Source organism: Phalacrocorax aristotelis, chromosome 3, assembly GCF_949628215.1.
Source record: "Phalacrocorax aristotelis chromosome 3, bGulAri2.1, whole genome shotgun sequence".
Classification (NCBI taxonomy): domain Eukaryota; kingdom Metazoa; phylum Chordata; class Aves; order Suliformes; family Phalacrocoracidae; genus Phalacrocorax; species Phalacrocorax aristotelis.
In genome coordinates, this window is record NC_134278.1 from 11,163,055 (window position 1) to 11,182,027 (window position 18,973).

Below are 18,973 nucleotides of genomic sequence, written 5' to 3' on the forward strand. Positions count from 1 at the left end.
TTTCCAATAGCTTTTCCAGAGGACTAATGCTCTGACTGTTCAACAGTTAACAGCAGCCCAGCAGCAGCAATACGCACTGGCTGCAGCTCAGCAGCCACACATAGGTGAGGTTTTTGTAAAGTACAGCAAGCATCCCTGGCAAAAGTGGGTGTGTTGCTTTAGTATAATCCTTTCAAGTTTTACCCACAGTATTGAAATAGTGATCAATTGGCCTCTTCTAGCAGTTTCTCCTGAAAACTGCTCGGAATGACTGCATATCCATCCTGTCCTTAGCGAAAGTTTTGTTGTTGTGTGACTTTTTGCCAACTTTGAACTGTTATATACAAAGTAAAAATTATTTTTGCTTGTGTAGCGTAGTAGTTGAATTTTGATGGGAGAAAAAATAAAAAAGCTTTTCTGCTAGAAGCAGTGATAGAAACACTGGCTTTATTTACTTAAATAACAAAAATATGCAATTCTGTTACTCTGTTGAAGTTTAGTATTTTTGATAATCCAGTTAAAAACCATTGTGTAGCAGGATTTTGAAATCAAACTTTAGTGTTAATTCATTCTTCCATGTTAATGGCACCTCTTAAACAGAACTGTTCTTGCGGATATCTGTCTTTGTGATGGAATTCTTTAGCAAGCAAGCATTTTTTTCTGTCCCTTTAAAGTAATTCAGTGAATTAAATGCATGAAGGTCTGGCAACTCAACAAGAAGGCTGTATGTGACAACAGTTTCATCTACTGCTATAAGGAAGCTGCATGTTTGGGGTGAGGGTTGTAGGAGGTTGGAGTGCACGTGGAAGCACGTACTTATTTAAGGACGGGAGCTCCCCAAATTCTGAGGAAACCCGTAGGGTAGGTTTAGAAATTCCTGCCCTTCCCACTCCAGCACTAGACTGTTGAGGTGTGTGCACCTTTCTTCTGCAAGGGAGAACATCCTCAGGATCAGAAGGGCAGACAGAATAGGAAGCAGCACCTCCAGCAGGATGTGTCTGTGTTCTCCTGTAATATGCTGACAGTTAAGTTTTCCCACCAGCTTGTTTGACTGAATTGTGAGGGATCAGCAGCCTATAGCTGGGCTTTAAAAGTGGCAGCTCTTTAGCATTATGCAGCTGACCGATATGGTCTTAGAGCTGGAGCATGGCAGATTGAGGTGTTTGTGTGAGTCCACAAGTTATGTCTTCTGACTTCTGGACTGCAGACAAGCCCCTGCTTTGTATATAGTGCTGGCTAAGCAGTCAGGTGTATCTTGCCCCTTTTGAAATGCAGCATCCTCTGATATGCCTGTTAATAGAAACTTAGCAAGAAGCCTCCTGTTTGGAAGGAGAAACATAGTTTGTGCTGTGCTTGTTGGACTAGTTGCTGCCTCAGTGTTAGAGAAAGTACGTGAACTTGACTGACAGGGGAAATTCTGGGTAGCAATACTTTGTTTATCTGGATAGATTTTTTTTCCCTGTTGTCAGTGAAAAAAGATGTGTATCTCTAGCAGGTGATTCATGCTATTTGGCTGATTCACTTAAGACACCAGATGATTTGTCTGATAACAGATTTAGTTGTAAGCCTAGTGTAACTTTTAGATAAAGTTGGGCAAGGTAAATTCCACTTTGAATAATCCCTTCTATATAAGGGTGGGTAGATACATATGAGATAATTCTCTTAGTCTGTAGATCCAGCAAAACAAAGCTGTTAGGCCTCAGGATTAGTAAGAAAGAACTGATGAGATGAGATAGAAGTGTTGATTTCTGTAATGGTGTACCTGTTAGAAAGTTCCAAAGTACAGGCAGTTCTGATTTTAATAGATATGCTTTGTGATTTGATTGGTCTGAATGTGATGCTTGCTTCCTAAGTATGTTAGCTATAATTAAACTCTGTTTATTACTGTAGCAGGCGTATTCTCAGCAGGCTTGGCTCCAGCTGCTTTTGTGCCAAACCCATACATTATCAGTGCTGCTCCTCCAGGTACTGACCCATACACTGCAGCTGGATTAGCTGCAGCAGCTACCCTAGCAGGTAACTGAACACTTTCTAGTGTCTGTCTTGATAACTTTACTGAATGAAATCAGAAAAAAGCAAAATTCATCCTGTTTACTATCTGTAAATGTATTTCTAGGAAGGAGGAACTTGTAGGAAAATTAATATTGCCAGTTTGAAAATTTTCACTAAAATGTAAAGGGATTAAGTTGCTGTTATATATTGATTCTGAGTATTTCTTTCTACTGGACTTTATACAACAATTAGGTTTCCTCTGTTCTAAAAATGTTTGTCCTTCAAAGGTTTCATTTGACATTAGTAGTACATATTATTGTCAAAAGACAAGACAGCTAGCCTTTCCTTGTGTGTTTTTACTCAGTGCATTAATTTTCTAATTCCAGGTTTTCTCATTCCCAGTGGGCGTGAGAATAAAGATTGTCTCCAGTGTGCTAAAAGGCCCAGACAACAAATAAAGCCCCAAGGCCAGGAAAATATCTTTAAAAAGTTAATAGATATTGCTGTGAAACAACACTACTGAGTATTCAAGTCCCAGCTGGTGCTCAGGCTGGAGCATAACATCTGAAAAAAAATCTCCAGTTGGTGTTTCATAGGAAAGGCAGTAGAAAGAACTAAAATATATATATACATAATGCATTATGTGTACAATACAGTGTTAGTAAGCTCATTCTTACGGGTTCTTTATCAGCAGATTAGTAGAGGTAAGTGTGCCCACTGTGAAGAGTGGGGCATAGTAGGCAGGGGAAGCAGAGGTAATAGTTGCTTATAAGCAAAGGAAGTGCACAGAAAGGAGGTGTAGATGATGATTGGAGTCTCAGATTATCACTATCAGGAGGATGAATTTGGTTCATTCTGCGATGTTCAGAGATTACTTTTTTCCAAACATGGAAATGGACTTTGCATGTTCTTTGGTACACGAGCTTTGATTACTTTAAGTTTTTTCTTTGTCACCTTAGTCTCACAAGGGTATTTAGTTTTTCATAGAGAAGGTATAGTTTGATGTGAATTCTTTAACCCATTTGTGTTCATGTATCATTTTGGCTAATATGGGAATTGATTTCTTTTAATACTGATCTCTGTTTTGACATCTAGAAGGTAGATCAATGAGGGATGCTACAAACAATATAAACAACTTTTAACTAGCTGCAATAGATGGAATAATTGTGTTTTCTGTTTTTAGGTCCTGCTGTGGTTCCGCCTCAGTATTATGGTGTTCCATGGGGGGTGTATCCAGCCAATTTATTTCAGCAGCAAGCTGCAGCAGCAAATACCACAGCAAACCAGCAAGCGGCTTCACAGGCACAACAGGGACAGCAACCGGTATGTTCTTCATAAAACGGAGAGGTGCATTTAAAGCCTTACATTAACATTTTCAGTGTATAAGGATCAGCTTCTAGAAATTGTACCTAATTCAGATGTTGTGTTGTATCAAATAATAAATGAATACTTAAAAAAACCCCTCAATTTTCTTACATTACTGATCATCGTTGTCTTTAAAAATTCATTTACTGCCTACTAAATATTCAGCTTATTTTGCAGTCCCAATTTTTAAAATGAAAAACATTAATTCCTTTAATCCAGGTTACTGTGCTGTTGTATTTATGTCTAGATAATGCTACCAGTATGGTTATTAAAGAAATAATATGAAGTTAAAAACTAATCTAGAAAGCTAACATAAGGCAATGAAAAGATATGTTTTAGTAACTTTGGGAGGAAATTTTTGCTTTTAAACTTGGAAAAAATGATCTGCGTTTTTATTAATTAGCTGGAAAACAATGTTACACATTCTTTTGGTCGTCTTAAAAAGTAGGGAAATAATGGTGTTGTCAGCCGTTTTGTTGCTTCATGGGAAAGAAGGGTTGCCCTGCGTATTTTTTTTGTGACAGAATAATTGTATTACAACATCACCATGTGCCATGTTATTTTTGCTCTGGTAAATCAAGGGTAAGCAATTGTTACAAGAACTTGCTGAAATTGCCATTTCTTTAAGTAACTTTTTAAAAATGCAAATTTTCTATTGTTACTCTAGATGCATGTTTAAAACCATTATATGTATAAACAAATGGCTGTTTTTTCCACAAAGGAAAAACACAGATCTTAAAATGATCTTATGCTTGAATTAATGCAAATTTTTCTTTTTTTTTGCAAACAATATGGTTAATTTCAATGCCATACTTATAAATTTGAGAAGTGATTTTGAGTTACCATGAAGTTCCAGAGTAGCTTCATCACTGTTTTAATATTCAGGTGGATCTATCCTCCTACTGAATGCTTTTATCAGTGAACTGCATTGATAACTGAATGTGTTTTTTTGCTTTCTCTATAAAATTAATATCCAGTTATGCAAATCATATGTAAGATACTTTGTGGTGATATATTGGAAATTGTATTTCCCTCATATTTTGGACCTGGCAAAGGTTATTTTAACCAAGAGGAATAGGGTAGTTGCAAGACTTTAGTTTGCATTTCAGTCAGATTCCCAGAGATATGCTGTCATAACTTAACAAAGTAAGCCTGTGTTGCACACTGGTGGAGGGTTATGTGAATTCTTAAACCTTAGGAGGTGCATTTTTTTACAGCACTGTTGGCAGGGTAGTGTTAATTATTTAGATGAGTTACTACAATCTCCGAAGTATTCGCACCTACATCATTCAGTTGCCTGAAAATAATGTAAACAAATGCATTTATCAGGGAAGGACCAGTGTTCAGTTAATATATATTTGTGATCTGCATTTTTTCACTCTTACAATGGTCTTCATTTATACTCATTAGCATTGATGGAACATACGTGAGTTCTGCTGTCCAGAGCGAGGCCGATAATATTTTATTGTCACATTTGTCAGCAAAATAGTTTGCTTTTTATTCTTTGTGTGTATATATCCTTGAAACTAATACGGTGGGGTATTCCCAAATGAAGTTGAGAGCTAAGTGGCATCAAATATGCAAAGCAACCGTTCCAGATTGTTTTTAGACCTTTTAGCATATAATGGGCTTGCTTTCTTACCTTTTAAGGAAATGGTGTCATATTGGTCTTTTCCAGGTTCTGCGTGCTGGAGCAACTCAGCGCCCGCTTACTCCCAATCAGGGACAGCAAGGACAGCAGGCAGAGTCACTTGCAGCAGCTGCAGCAGCAAATCCAGCTTTGGCGTTTGGTCAGGGTCTTGCTACAGGCATGCCAGGTATTTATGTTATCAGTGGATTAAGAGAATCACTGAAAATTAAAGTATTGGTGGTGTTAGATACGAATTTAACTATCAAAGTCCTGCTACATTTATGATAAGCTGCTTAGAATTGAGTTTTATATAGTTTTACATTGTTCAGTTGGATTAAAATACTGGCACGGGATTCTTAGAGCACAAGAAACTACTAGCATTTTGATTTGGAGCATTTTCTCTGTTACAAATGTATGCACAAGGAGTATCGTAGATTTTTGCAGGATAATGTCATGTATAATGAAACAACTACATGCTGTCTTAGAAGGTCATGAGTCGTCTGAATGGTTACTCTGATGCAACAGGAAGTATTAATTTGTCTTTCTGAAGTAAATTTGTACTTGTGACATGTAATAATAATAAAATCTAAAATTCAGAATCCAAAATTAGGAAATTTAAAAGACAATTGCTGCTTAATCATCTCTGAAGATCACAACATGCTTGAAGTAGAAGCACTCCAAAGCCTGGAGCCTCAGATCCTTTTACTGTGCATGGCTTCCAACTTATCTGGGGAAGGGGTATTATGAGTCTGTCTCACATGTGTCATAAATGTGCAATGCGCTAGCTTGAAGTTCAGCATCAGTTTAAGTGCCTGCTACAATTACCTGAGCAAGAACAATTTAAGTGTCCTTGGCCATTCTTAACTATGTAAAATCCTAACTTTCGTACTGAAGTTAGGCAACATTGGTAGCTGCAAGCACATCTGACTTGTACAGGTTCTTTCCTCTATCAGCACCTCTTGGAAATGCCTCACAACCTGTAGAAGTCAGTTTGTTGCTGGATACTCTGGGACTGCATTGTGCGTTTTGCCTCACACTATCAGATTTTACACCTCTAGCTGCAGAACAGACTGGCCCTTGTGTTTTTCTTGTCTGTTTTGTTCTATAACTGCCATTTTTATTTCTCATGCAGTAGTATCCTCAGCTTGTAGCATCTTTCTCTTTCAGTTAAAATGAGGAATCGGCAAAGTATGCTGCCACAGCACCTGCCAAGTGGTGTCTCTGTGCCTCACCAAAGCAGTGAAGGACTGCAGTGAGGCGTATCAGAGGTGCTATAAGGGTCTTTGCAAAAGCCTCAAAGACTTACCTATACCTTTGTTTTGTGTTTTGGGGCGCGTGTGTGTGTGTTTAAAGTTACTTAGTAGTTCTTGCTTTGGACATGGAGCTGTAGGACTGTGGAGTGGTCCATGCCTTGTGAAAAGCCTGTGACATTTAGCTTGTCCATCTGACGATGGACATCTGGTACCTTGACCCAGCCCAGATTTGTGACTTCGTTATAGGAGGATGTAAAAAGAGCATTATTTTCAAGATGAAAAGTATCTATCTTAAATAATTCCAGGGTAGTTGTTAAAACCCACAAAAACGTCCTCTCTCCAAATGGATGATTGAAAGTCATACTGAATGGTCAAATGCATAAACTTGGTAATTCAAGAGCCTGTGCTGTGGAGATTGGACTTGGAGACTCTTCCTCCTCCACAAGCCCCAAAAGGCTTTCTGTGAGGGCAGGAACCTTTTTATTCAGTTTCCATTGTAGGTTGCTTCTTTGTCCCATCTGCTGCATGCCTTGATGGCCAGAGAAAAACTTCATTCGAACATATTTCAGACTGTTCTATAACAGGAATTGCATGCAACTGGCTTCCAACCTTACTGACCGCACTCTTGGAGGGAATGAGGCTCAAATTATAATCAAAAAGGACATTTATTTTTCTCAGTCATCATAAGCTGGCTTTGTAGTGAGTCATAGGGAGTGCTAGTGATTCCTTTTTTTAGGTGAAGGAGAAGGATGTAGGATGATGAAATGAATATAAGCCATTTTAGATGGGAATCATGATACCGTTTTAGATGTCTGTATTTGAGCTAGATACTTAAGGTGCCTTTTATAGCTAGTGAAGAGAAATAGGAACTTTTATTCTTGATTCCTCTGCCTCTATTTTAGTTAGCTGATTTAGGATAAAGTGGGTTTTGCTCTAGGTGCCTTTTTCTATTCACTTACTCTAAAATTGAGTTGAGATCACTAAATTATATCTAGATACCAAAATTTGATTAAGTGAATCCCGGGTAGTAACCACTGAACAACACATAATGTAGTAAACAAGCAGAAAATGCGTGGAGTTCTTGTTTCAATGGACTTAGATGTTTTACAAGAAAGTGTAGGTCCAAGTTGAGTTTCGAGTTTTTGAATATTCTTTACAGAGAGAATATTTGTAGTTTGGCTTCACTGCGAGCTAATAAGTGATAGTATATTATTTAGCTTGTCCGTGCTGCCATCTTTAAATCATTGCCGCTGCTTTCTCCTTGCCATAGCCTTCATGTTTGAAATTAATGAGCTATCCAAACTCTGCGATTGTTTCATTTTTCAAATCTGATATTTCAGGTATTTCTGTGTTAATTATTTAGGGAGGTGTATTCATGTAGCACATCTCATCCTAAGTGCAAAGAGAAAGTGTCTGAAATCCTGGTTACTTTTCACGTAAAGTTTTTAAGTCTCTTCTCAGAAGAATTCAGGTTCTTTTTTAAAGCCATCAAAAGTGAAATACATTTTGCACTGGAGTTGTGCAATTACATTTTAAATTCTTCAGTCCTAATTTAGTCAGGGGGTACTCCAAATTTCATCATAGTATGATCAGTGTACATTCTTTTTTACGAATAAAACCAGTCCTCATGGGCAACATTTGGAGTAGGCTAAGTCATCCAAATTCAGGATATCTAAGGAGCCATTGTGCTCAGTGGAGATCTCCCTAGTGCAGTTGCTGTACAGAGCCTGCAGAGCTGCTCAGCTTACCCTAAAATAGATGTCTAGTGGTAGGTCAGCTGAATCCCTCCGGAGGCTTCATTGACTGCATTGGCTAGATCAGATGCAACTTGGTTTTACTGAATTCATGCAAGTGAAGCTGTTAGCACTGAGTATAATGGTGCATCTAGTGTGCAGATGGGCGTGTAAATTGAGTTGTCTGAAAAACATGTATAAAACACCAAAATCAACAATTTCTGTTTATTGGCATTGCATTTTTGTAGAGGAATTTGAAGTGTGACATTGCAGTGGGTTTTGCATTCTGTGCCTTCAGGTAGTATGAAATAGGAGGCAGATACAGTTGTGGCAGGCATACAGGGAGTTACAGTATTGGCAAAGTTAAAATAGCTGTAGAAAGTATAAATCATCTACTGGTAGGATAGTAAGTTCTGAATTTGGTTTGTGAGAGGACAGCGCAGAGACAAGGCTGTGCATATGTTCATCAGAACAAAGGAAAGGTTATAGTGGTTCAGGGTTTAGTGAGCTTGGGAGACCGAGGACTGCAGCATTTAAGGAACGATGGAAGATGAGCTGAATAAATTTTAAAATCTGTATGCAGAGGAAAATAATTGGATCTTGGGAACGTTGAGAAGGGAGAAGCTGTAAATTTTCTACACAGGGAGAGGGGACTCTATAGTGACTTGCAGGTTATGCTCCTGAGTGGAGAGAGAGGAGGTGTCAGGATGGTGATGCTAAAAGGGGCAGATAATTGAGTTGGCAGTAAGAAGCGTCACATCTGTTAACTTAAATTGAGTAGAGAGAAGTGACAAACTCTGACATACGTTTGGGTGTCATCAGTGAGGGAAGGGAGTAGGAGAACTGGGCAGAGTTGTGTAGTATTACATACAAAAATGTGAGAAAAGACTGAAGTATCCAGTGAAAGACACTGGAGAAATTACTGGATGGATAAGAGCAACACTAAGAATGGGCTGCACGAGCCAAGCGAACAGATTTCTTCTCATTCTTTAAGAACATTTAAGGTTTGTGTGAAAAGAATCCAGAAAGTTTTCAGAGTCTGGTTTTGGAGACATTTAGAAATCATTTCAGCAAAGCACAGTACTGGTAAGACAAGATTGTTTACTTTCATATCCCCTGCTGATCTGAAGACAGTAAGTGTAGGTAGAGCAGTTGAATTCTAAAATAAAAGGTGTGATTAGGAACTGATGAGGAAACGAGTATGTTTTAGTGTTTTATTTGCAGTGGAAGACACAGTAAGCTTGAATGTGAAGGCACTGAAATGAGCTTCGATAGTTGTTAATTTGGAGAGGAAATTGCAGAGCCACAGGGAGGTGATGACGTGATGGAGAGGTAATAAAAACTGAAACAGGAGGAAAGGGAATTAGAGGGGAGAATATCTGGCAAGTCACCATCTTATCTCTGATAAGAGAGGAGGCTGAGAAATAGTTTTTAGCCTTGTGCTCACCTTTCTGGGGTGGAGTGCCAAGTTTGTAGGATACTATGAAGGAAGGGAAAGCAGAAGTCTTAAGTTTTGCTATGAGAGCTGTTCAGTTACTTGATCTGAGATGTCCCTCTGCAAACGTTTTTTTGATGTCAGAGAAAATTTTATACCTTTGAGGCTGGAGATGCACTTAGCAAGGTTTCAGCAGTTTCACAAGCAGTCTTTTACATTGCTTTGTTCCAGTAGATTTGAGTACAAAGCAGGTCAGAATGTATTTGTTTCAGAGATCAGGAACATAGAAGCACGCATCAGTTCTCATGCATAGCGTGAACAGTCTGTGGTGGATGGTATCTTGATGCTAATGACCTAGCTGCTTATTACTAATTTTAAATGACCTGTTTGTGGGTGGCATCTCAGATAAGATAGTGGCAAGGAAGTGTCAAGAGAAACTGGGCATTTTGTAATGCAAAGAGCAAGTTGAAGTTGCTTCCACTTTTTAATTCAGCAGTCCTTCTGGTCAATTATTTTAGAAAATCTAAAATTAATGTATTAAACTGCATTAGTATTAATCCCCGTAAATTTAATTTATGCAATACTGTGTAAGTTATCTTTGGGTGTCCCCCTATCCTCCCATATATGATCAGTCCTTTTTTTTATACAGCTATAGCATCATCTGTGGGTTTGAACTTTTGAAGAGGGTAGGTGGACAGAGTAAATACTGGTAAGTAATAGCCAAATCTGAGTTCTGAAAAAGTGGTTTAATATGATACAGTAGTAACAAATGGCAGGACCAACATGGTATTAGCAATTGAACGTGCTATGAGTAAAAGTAGAAATGATGTGGGTACAAGTAATTAAACACTGCTAATGTATGCAGGAACATATGCAGTATTATAAAGAGCTTTGCTACTGTGTCACTAATCTTCTAATATTCTGTGCTGTGTTCTCTACAGAACTACAGTAAAACAGGCAGCAATCACTCTCACCTTTCCCTACCTTGGGAATGCAGCAGTCTTTTGTAGTGGCGAAGTTGGTAGAGCAGCACAGCGCAGTTTTGTAGGTGGAAGAGGCAGTGGCACCTATAGTGAGTGCTGCCTAACCAACTGAATTGTAAGAGCCTGTTCTTGTTGTTTTTAACTAGACAAACTTTCAGACAAACTCTGGAGGACAACTGTCTTCCTCTGCTATTGGTGGGAAAGAGAAGGTAGATACACCTCGAACGCAAAACAAGTAGTGAGAAACAGGTTTGGAATTACAGGAATGACAAGTTTTCATGACCAGTATAGTGCATTCATCTCCAGAACTGTGAATTGAACCTAAATGTTTGTATTTTCATCACTCCTTTTCAGTTACCATCTGAGTCTCCTTCATATCTTCAGATTTTCTCTAGTATGAGAGAATTTGGACCTGTGTCTCCAGCTTCCCTGCAGAGTATCCTAACCACCAGGGCAGTAGGCAGGTGGTATTGCCAGCTCTGTTTTTGGAGCAATACATCTAGGCAGAAGAGATTATACAAGCATTTTAGAAATTGAGGAAGAGAAAATATGACTTGGAAGCCTGGTGATTGAGGTACTCGCCTGCCATTAGAGGCTCAGGTCTTTATGTTTAAGGTCCACATGTATTTCAGAGGAAACTCTGCTAGACCTAGTTTTGAACATATATGGAAACTGATTTAAAATAGTATGCAAAATCTTGGTTCTTACACGTACAAAAATAGATGTGTGATTTTTGCAATCTTGACTTTTTTCTTAATAGCATTAGTATATATTTGAACATGGAAGCAATATTGAAATTCTCTTGGGTTTTGTTTTATAGCTTTATAAGAATAGTCAACCTAAAAATTACTGTTGTCTTTTCAGTGTCAGTGCCCTTTCTTAGATTATCCTAGCTCGTCTTCCATTTTTTTAGGGATTGTTATCCCAGTTCTTCCACTTCGTTACACAGTATCAGAGCTTTAAAATTAATTCCTTTGCTCTTGTCTTAAACGGGTTTTGTTTTGCTCTTTTTTGTTTCTTTTGCTTTCCTTCATTCATATCTTGTATCCTGTTTTCCTTCCTACTGCTTGCTTTTCTCCTCTTTCAATTCCTCCTCCTCTCTCTCCCAGGTCTAACTCTTAACTGTCAACTGAATGAAACTATACTTGGATTACAGCCTGTTTTCTGTGAAACTGAGACTAGATAATTTTTGTTCTGGTCCAAGGTATTCCCGCACATAGTGTTCTTTTCCCAATATGCTTTGTAGATGGTCTTTTAAGTGTAGCTAGGTAATGTATGGAATCGCCAAACTTGTGTTTAGTTCAGCCCTTTGTACAGATTTCAATACCTTTTCCACATACAGAGGAGTACAAGAGAAATGTAGAATATTTTAAATGGCTAAAAGAAGTTGATTTGATAATGATCCAAATGTGGCCAGTTGTGTTGTTCCTGCACCATTTCAACTATGGTGTTAGAAGCTTATTTTGTTAACCTTGAAAATAAAATTCAACTTCAGAATAACAGCTAAATTTAGTAGTCTAGTTCTAAAAATTATGTAGAGCATTCCTAAATAAGATTTCATCACTTTTACGATGTTCACTGTTTTTCCCTTTTGATGTCCTGTTGATGTTCTAAGGCAATATGGCAGAAATTGTTTTCCCCCTTATAGTTCGTTGTCAGAATATTTCAAGGAGAGAAGAAATGCTGACTCTATGGATCTACCTGTACTACTAATTCGTGTGTTCTCTGTTGTGTAGGCTATCAAGTACTAGCTCCCACTGCCTATTATGATCAGACTGGTGCCTTAGTAGTAGGCCCTGGAGCAAGAACTGGCCTTGGAGCACCAGTCAGATTGGTGGCCTCAACTCCTGTTATAATCAGTTCCGCAGCAGCACAAGCAGGTAAGTATTTGATCCTGCATGGAGGTTTCTTCCACTTTTGTACTGAATCTTAACAGTAGTGTTGGTTGATCAGTATTTGATGTTGTTGTGTTTTGTATGCATCTGTGAAGTTCTCTGGTTGTGAAGAATATACCATATGTGCTCTCTTTCTTACCCTTATCACCTCACTTTCTCTGAGAGGCACTGTTGTTCCTCAGATGTAGTTTTTCCTTTTTTTAATTCAAATTTACAGTCCTCTCCCCATACATATACAGGCATGTTTCTGCAAATGTTGTTGCTTGTCAGATATGAACATTTTCCCCTTTCCTCTCCCCATGCATATAACATGCACTTCTCATCAGTCCCCTAAATGGTGTCCTCTAGGAAGCATCATTTCATTGCTTCGGCCTGGCAGAAGACGATGGAGTGCTCTGGAGCCTTGCTGTGCTTTTCTCCTGAAAAGTGTGGCAAGGGAAAAAAAAATACAAAATGGACAGCAGAAGAGGAGAATTAGTTATATCAAAAGTCTCTAGTTTTCTTTTTCTCTTTTTGTCAGTGATAGGGTGTGGTACTACTTTACTGAACCGTTGTATTTATTGCATTTGTTAAATTAAAATCCAAAATACTACACCAGATTAATTAATCTATTCAGAAAATCAGATTTTAAATTAATCTATAAGCTTCTTTCTCTATGCAGAACTCGCTTCTGACATTAGTAGCTGAAGATGTGTTTGAATGACTCTTAGCTGCAACTCTGCTATTGTGGCTTTGGATATAAAAATACAGTTCAGTAAACAGTAATGTCTTATGTTTACACTGAAAATTCCCTCAATTACATTAATGATTCTGCAGCCTTGATTAGCCTACAACATATGCTGTCCTCGTTTTCTTCCTCGGGTAATTAAGGCTGTGTAATACTATAAAGTCTTTCAGTCCTTTAATATGTGAATTTCTGCTTGTTTAAGGGGGCTTCAAGAAAATACAATTTAGATCTGAATAGTCCATTTACAGTCAGAAATGTTTGAGAGAGTAATTATGATTGAAAACATGTGTTTTACAGCTGCAGCTGCTTCAGCTGGAGGAACAGCAAACAATCTCGCGGGAGCCACGAACGGTCTATTTCGGCCACTTGGTGCCCAGCCACAACAACAGCAACAGCAAACAAATAGTAGCCTACAATCCAATTCATTTTATGGCAGTAACTCTTTGACCAATAACTCCCAGAGCAGTTCCCTTTTTTCACATGGTCCTGGCCAACCAGGAAGCACATCTCTTGGCTTTGGAAGTAGTAGCTCTTTAGGAGCAGCTATCGGCTCTGCACTTGGTGGATTTGGCTCATCAGGTAGGTTATTAATATAGTGAGGAAATTCTGTGAGACTTTTGTGTTAAGCAACAAAAAAAAAAAATGTATCTGTATCCAGACATTGTATACATATATGTCTCTAAAACTAACACAAAAATAGGTTACTCAAGTTTAAAACAAATTGTAGAGAAAGAAAAAGGGGTTTTAAAATTCACTTGGGCTCTGTATACGAGGTGCATTTTTGAAGAATATCCTGTAGTCGTAGATATGTATAAAATCCTTTTCTATATTGAGCACTGTACTCTGGCCCAGAATTTGTTGTTGTTTTTAGTAAGCTTATTTTTATTTTCAAGTAAGTCTTCATTCTGTGTTTAAAATAAGTTGATGACTTTTGAGATATGCATTCTTTTGTTGCAGTTTTCGTGTCAGGAAAATTCCGAATTTAAAGAAAAAATTAAATAGCATAAGACTTTCTAAAATTAATCTAGTATCAAAGTTTGTTTCCATAACATTTTTATAGGATTTATAAAATAGAAAGACTTAAATACCGAAGAATAGTCCTTGTTAATTTCAGTAGGTTTAATCTTAAAATCAGTTAAGCATAAATAGTTCTGTGCAAGGTTGGGGCCTTAAATTATTTCAACAGATGCTACTAAATATGATCAATCTGTTTGTATTTTAAAAAAAACTAAAAACAAAACACCCCAAATTAAAAAAAATAACCCAAAACCAAAAATGTTGCCGTCATGTTTCTGCTCTGTAGTAGAAATTTCTTATTCTCAGTTTTTAAACATGCATGGTAGGTTTTCTTATTTCAGATTCAGCATTAATAAGGCAAGCGAAATATCTTTTCTAAAGAATATTTCCTTTGGCTATTAATCTTTAAGTTACAGCACCAAATTCCTTAGTAGTGTTGTTATTACTATTCTAATGAAATCAGTGGAGCATATTTATAATCTTGTGTATCTTGCAGGTGGGTAGAAATGGGGGAAATTTATGTACTCTAACAGTGTTCTTTTCAAAGTTAAATGGCCCAAAGGAAATAAAAAAATTTAAATGTTGAAAGAAAGGTTATGACAAGATAACTTAATATATGGATAAACAAAGGTAAAAACATGCCCTTCAGTATTAAAACATGATACCTGTTATTTGGTAACTAAGTAGAGGTGAAGAGTGACATCAGATATGCTGTGTGCCAACACAGATTTTCAGTGTTTTTTTTTCATAAAATCTGAAAATTTATTTAACAAAACTAATGCTAGGAATTCTAGACTCAAGTTTCACGCTGATCCTCTCTAATATCTGATTTTAAAGAGTGGAGTAGGAGACTCTAAGCATACCAGCTTTAAAAAAAAATAAAAATAGTGAGTACTCAGTCATGTAGAGTTTCTTAATTTTCCATAATATCACAGCAGGTAAATCTTATTTACAAAGTTATTGTGCTGTATCTTGCAATATAATTTGTCCTGAGCTACTTGTAGTATTTCAGTGAATTCTTAGCAGCTGTGCTTCACTCTAGATACAGTTTCATTTCACTGATAGTGATCATAAGTATATCTGAATATTTAATGCAGTGCAGCCACTTCCAGTCTCTAGGCAGAATAGTTTTAAGTCATAAAAGTCTTTATCCAGTGTTATCACAAGGACCTCCATAGAATACAATTTTTAGTTGTGTATCTACTTAGGAAGAATCAGCATAGTTCTTTCTGGCACAGGAGATAAAGCCTTTTTTTCCTTTTTTTTTTTTGTAGCAAAGGTTAGTTCCACAGTTTTGTCCAAAGCCTTCAGCATAGACAGCATATACTGAAATTTTGCAGCAGTATCTTAGGTGATGTAATTAGCATGGTAGTTTCCACAGGGAAGCAAGAAGCCTATGCTTTTGCAGTTTGAGAAGTGCTGATGAAAGGTGCTGTCTAAACTTGAAATGTTTTCGGTAGTATTATTGGAGTAAAAGTATATTGAAAGTGCCCGTTTGCCAAGTATAAATTGTACTTGCCATAGAGGCCACTTAAAAAAAATGTTTCCTGATCATTACTTTTTTTAAGAGTTCCTGAGCTGTATCCATAAATGAATTGAATTACATAGATGAGTACTTAAACAAATGGTGTTAATGCATGTTGAGGCAAATTAAAAACAAGTTTGATTTTTTTTTTATTTGCCGAAGTTTCAGCTTCTTTATATCTCCCCTCAGTGTGCTGTAAAGGTCGAATTTAAGTTAAAATATAGCCATGAAGACTGACAGATGGCAATACAGATCCTGCCCCTTATGTTTTCAGTTGTTGCAGGGAGAAAAAAAAAAACTCTGCAAAAAAAAAAAATCAGATGAGCATGTCCTAGCTGAAAAACTGAACAATAAAGTGAAAAACAGGAAGAGGCAAGCATATGCTATAAAATGGCTGTATGTACTTTACAGTCTCTTTATAATAAAAGTTGTTCATACTCTTTAAAGGTTTAGGCATGTGATAAGTTACTGCAGCTTAACAGGTAACTAAGAATTAGATCAGCTACGGCAGCTTTCCAGATGCCTGCTTTCCGCTTGGAACAAGTGTGAAGCGATTGCATTAGCTTAGACAGTGGTGAGGAAGGATAGGTGAATTGAAATTATCTTCTGGTTTTTGTGAGATTTGCTTGTGTGTGTGAAAATGCAGCTCAGCTGGTTCACAGTAACTTGTTAAGCTGCAGTAATTTAGCTGAGTAAGGAACCCTGAAAGAAAGCTAAAGTTTGCTTAGCTTTTTTTCATAGTTGGAAAAATAACAATCTATCATGTAGCATTGTATTAACATTCACATGGTTCACCAGCTGAGCCAGAACCTGTAGAGCTAGTCTCAAATCTTGAGATTTCTTTCAACTGTTGCCTTAATTTGCTCTTCTGATTTCTTATTCTCAGTCTTCTTGCCTAGTTAGTCCAGTATCTTTTCCTTCTGGCTTCTCCTCTAGTATGTCTTCCTTCCCAGTTTCCAGGCCACATTTATCTCCTGCTCCCCCTGCCAAATATGTTTCTGTTTCTGCCTGTACTGTGTGATGTTCCCATCATCAGCTTACTGTTCCAGTCTTTCTGCCCCACAGTCACATATACCTTCTACAGCCTAGCTTTTCTTCAGATCTGTTTTCCTTTCATCCTCAGTTCCCACTGGTTTTGAAAGTGCTTGCCAGTTTTCTTGCAGTCTCCTTGTTGGCTCCTTTGTCTGACCTTTCTCTCCTGGTTCTTTTTTTTTTTCCTTTTTCCCTGTCCTATTTCTTGTGTTTGGCTTTTGTCTCCTCTGCATTTGAAGTAGAAAACTTCCTTTCCACACTGCCTGATGGGCCATTCCGAACACAAGGTGGGATCTTGAACAGCAGTTTCAGAGTCCATTTCTGGCATGGCCTGGAATTTCAATTGCAGGAAAAACCTTTATCAGCCATCTCAGATGTGCTGGGTATGGACAGGAGTTTAAGTTTTCAGCTATGAGATTGTAGCAGATCTGTGCTGAACTTGTACAAAGTATGATTTTGCTAAGATTTTTAGCTTGATCAAACATAGCATGAAAATAAAGGTCTCCTGTTACTAGCACATTGGTCTGAGTACATGAAAGCATTAACTTCTCAAATAATAGGTAGCTGGATTATTTTGCAAAGGATAAAGCATCGTTCCTTGCCTGTTTTCCTGAAATGGCAGTGTTGTTTGGGCAGAACGTCTTTGAAAAATTTGGTCCAAGTATGTACCTGCCATGAAAAGTATTAGCCACATTGCTAATGTTAGAGGAGAATGCAAATTAATGTCATAAAATGGGAAGTATCAGGTGACCTTTATATTGGGCCATGCTGCCAGCTTTAGTAGGAAGATCCCTGACAAGTGTAAAGATTATGGAAGCATAAAGTCTGACCTTTTCCTTTTTAAATTGAAGTAGAAGAGTTTTCCAAATTCAGCTTAAGAAGCATCTTTGTTATCAAAATACCCATAATCTTGGTTTTGTTCATGAGTAGAATAATGTTCCAATGTTTAAAATAGACACTCTAGTTTAATATTTCACTAGGATGCAACAGATACTGGAATTTAACATTTCTAAAAACTTTTTATTGTTCTCCTAATTTGTCCTAGACTGTTCATCACCCTGCTGAATGATGCTGTGCAGGATAACCAGTCCTTCACTAATACATGTTATCCAAAGCTTCTAGTCTAATTTGACTTTCAGAACTACTGGTAGCAGTAAAATACATTTTTAGTTTCTCACCTTAATTTTCCTGTCTCTGCTCTGCTTCTTATCTTCTTCTTAGCTTATTCCTCCTTTATAATATCTTTTCAAAACACTGCTTTGAGAACCATAATTCTTGTAGGGAATTTTAAGCAGTCGGGTTTTTTTCCTACAGGTGAGGGGTTCAGAAACAGCTGAACAGCAACATAGATTAATTTCTGAACCCTTAAACAACAATAATCAATTGTCTTTAGCCTTTTTCCTGAAATCTAGTATCACTGACTAATAATTTATGGTGGAAAAAATTTCTGAGTTTAGTGGAAATATTTTTAGAATTATTTATTCTGTAAATTGACAGTGTAATCTAATCTCATAAATTCCATATTTGTCCCAAAGCCTGAAGCCAGGCGGTTGAAACAGAGTACTGCAATATTACTGTGAGAAGTCTAGAATGAAATGTTGAAAGACATGGGCATTGGTGAAATTACTTATCAGTGGTATGTTTATACCCACTTAGATTTACTTAAAAGCATGTGTGGTTATCACAGTAATTGTCTTTGTCATAACGATTGCTGTAATTATTGTGATCGCATCTGTTGTTGCCCAGCTGTAGTTGGGGATAGGTTTTATTCAGTTGACATTGTGTAATTAGGGTCTTTTTATTTCTTCTTCAGTTGGCAGTTCTGCAAGTAGTAGTGCCACAAGGAGAGATTCTCTATCTACTAGCTCTGACTTGTACAAAAGATCTAGTAGCAGCCTAGCACCCATAGGGCAGCCATTTTACAATAGTCTGGGATTTTCCTCCTCTCCAAGTCCAATAGGCATGCCTCTGCCAAGCCAAACGCCAGGACATTCACTTACGCCACCGCCATCACTTTCATCACATGGATCCTCATCCAGTTTGCATTTAGGTAAAAAAAAAAACAAAAACAAAAACAAAAAACCAAAAAAACACTTTTTGTTTGTATGTGTGTTTGTATTTCTATGTGTAAAATATATGTTGCATAAGAGATGTCACATTACCTTTGCTGTTAAACAGTTTTATAATGAAGAGGGGCCATTCCTGAAAGGTGAAGAGCACGCTCAAATGCTCATTGATTTGACAGTGGAGGGCACTCAGCTTTTTGCGGTATCGGGCCAACAGCTGATTTTATTTCCTCCCTTGCAGAAGCCCGATAGAGAGCCCAGTAAGACTTATTCGTCCTTTTTGTATTATGTTTCTGCAGAATGACAAGCAAAGGTGTATTATTTTTATTTCTACTTAAGTG

At 37.5% G+C, this 18,973-nt stretch overlaps 1 protein-coding gene across 11 annotated transcripts in view; it reads left to right on the plus strand.

Moving 5' to 3' along the window:
- The window catches only part of PUM2 (pumilio RNA binding family member 2), a 69,110-nt gene that overhangs the window by 32,620 nt on the left and 17,517 nt on the right, over positions 1–18,973 (plus strand). For 5 of the 11 annotated variants that reach the window (XR_012659487.1, XM_075086737.1, XM_075086727.1 and 2 more), the window contains exons 7-13: positions 11–104; positions 1,870–1,995; positions 3,155–3,294; positions 5,015–5,153; positions 12,107–12,250; positions 13,290–13,571; positions 18,380–18,616. Coding sequence is in view for 10 of the 11 variants with exons in the window: in XM_075086737.1 (XP_074942838.1) it covers positions 11–104; positions 1,870–1,995; positions 3,155–3,294; positions 5,015–5,153; positions 12,107–12,250; positions 13,290–13,571; positions 18,380–18,616 (1,162 nt within the window). In the remaining variant the exon portion in view is untranslated. The remainder of the gene's footprint in view (positions 1–10; positions 105–1,869; positions 1,996–3,154; positions 3,295–5,014; positions 5,154–12,106; positions 12,251–13,289; positions 13,572–18,379; positions 18,617–18,973) is intronic. The other 6 variants (XM_075086728.1, XM_075086730.1, XM_075086732.1 and 3 more) reach the window with 3 other exon arrangements.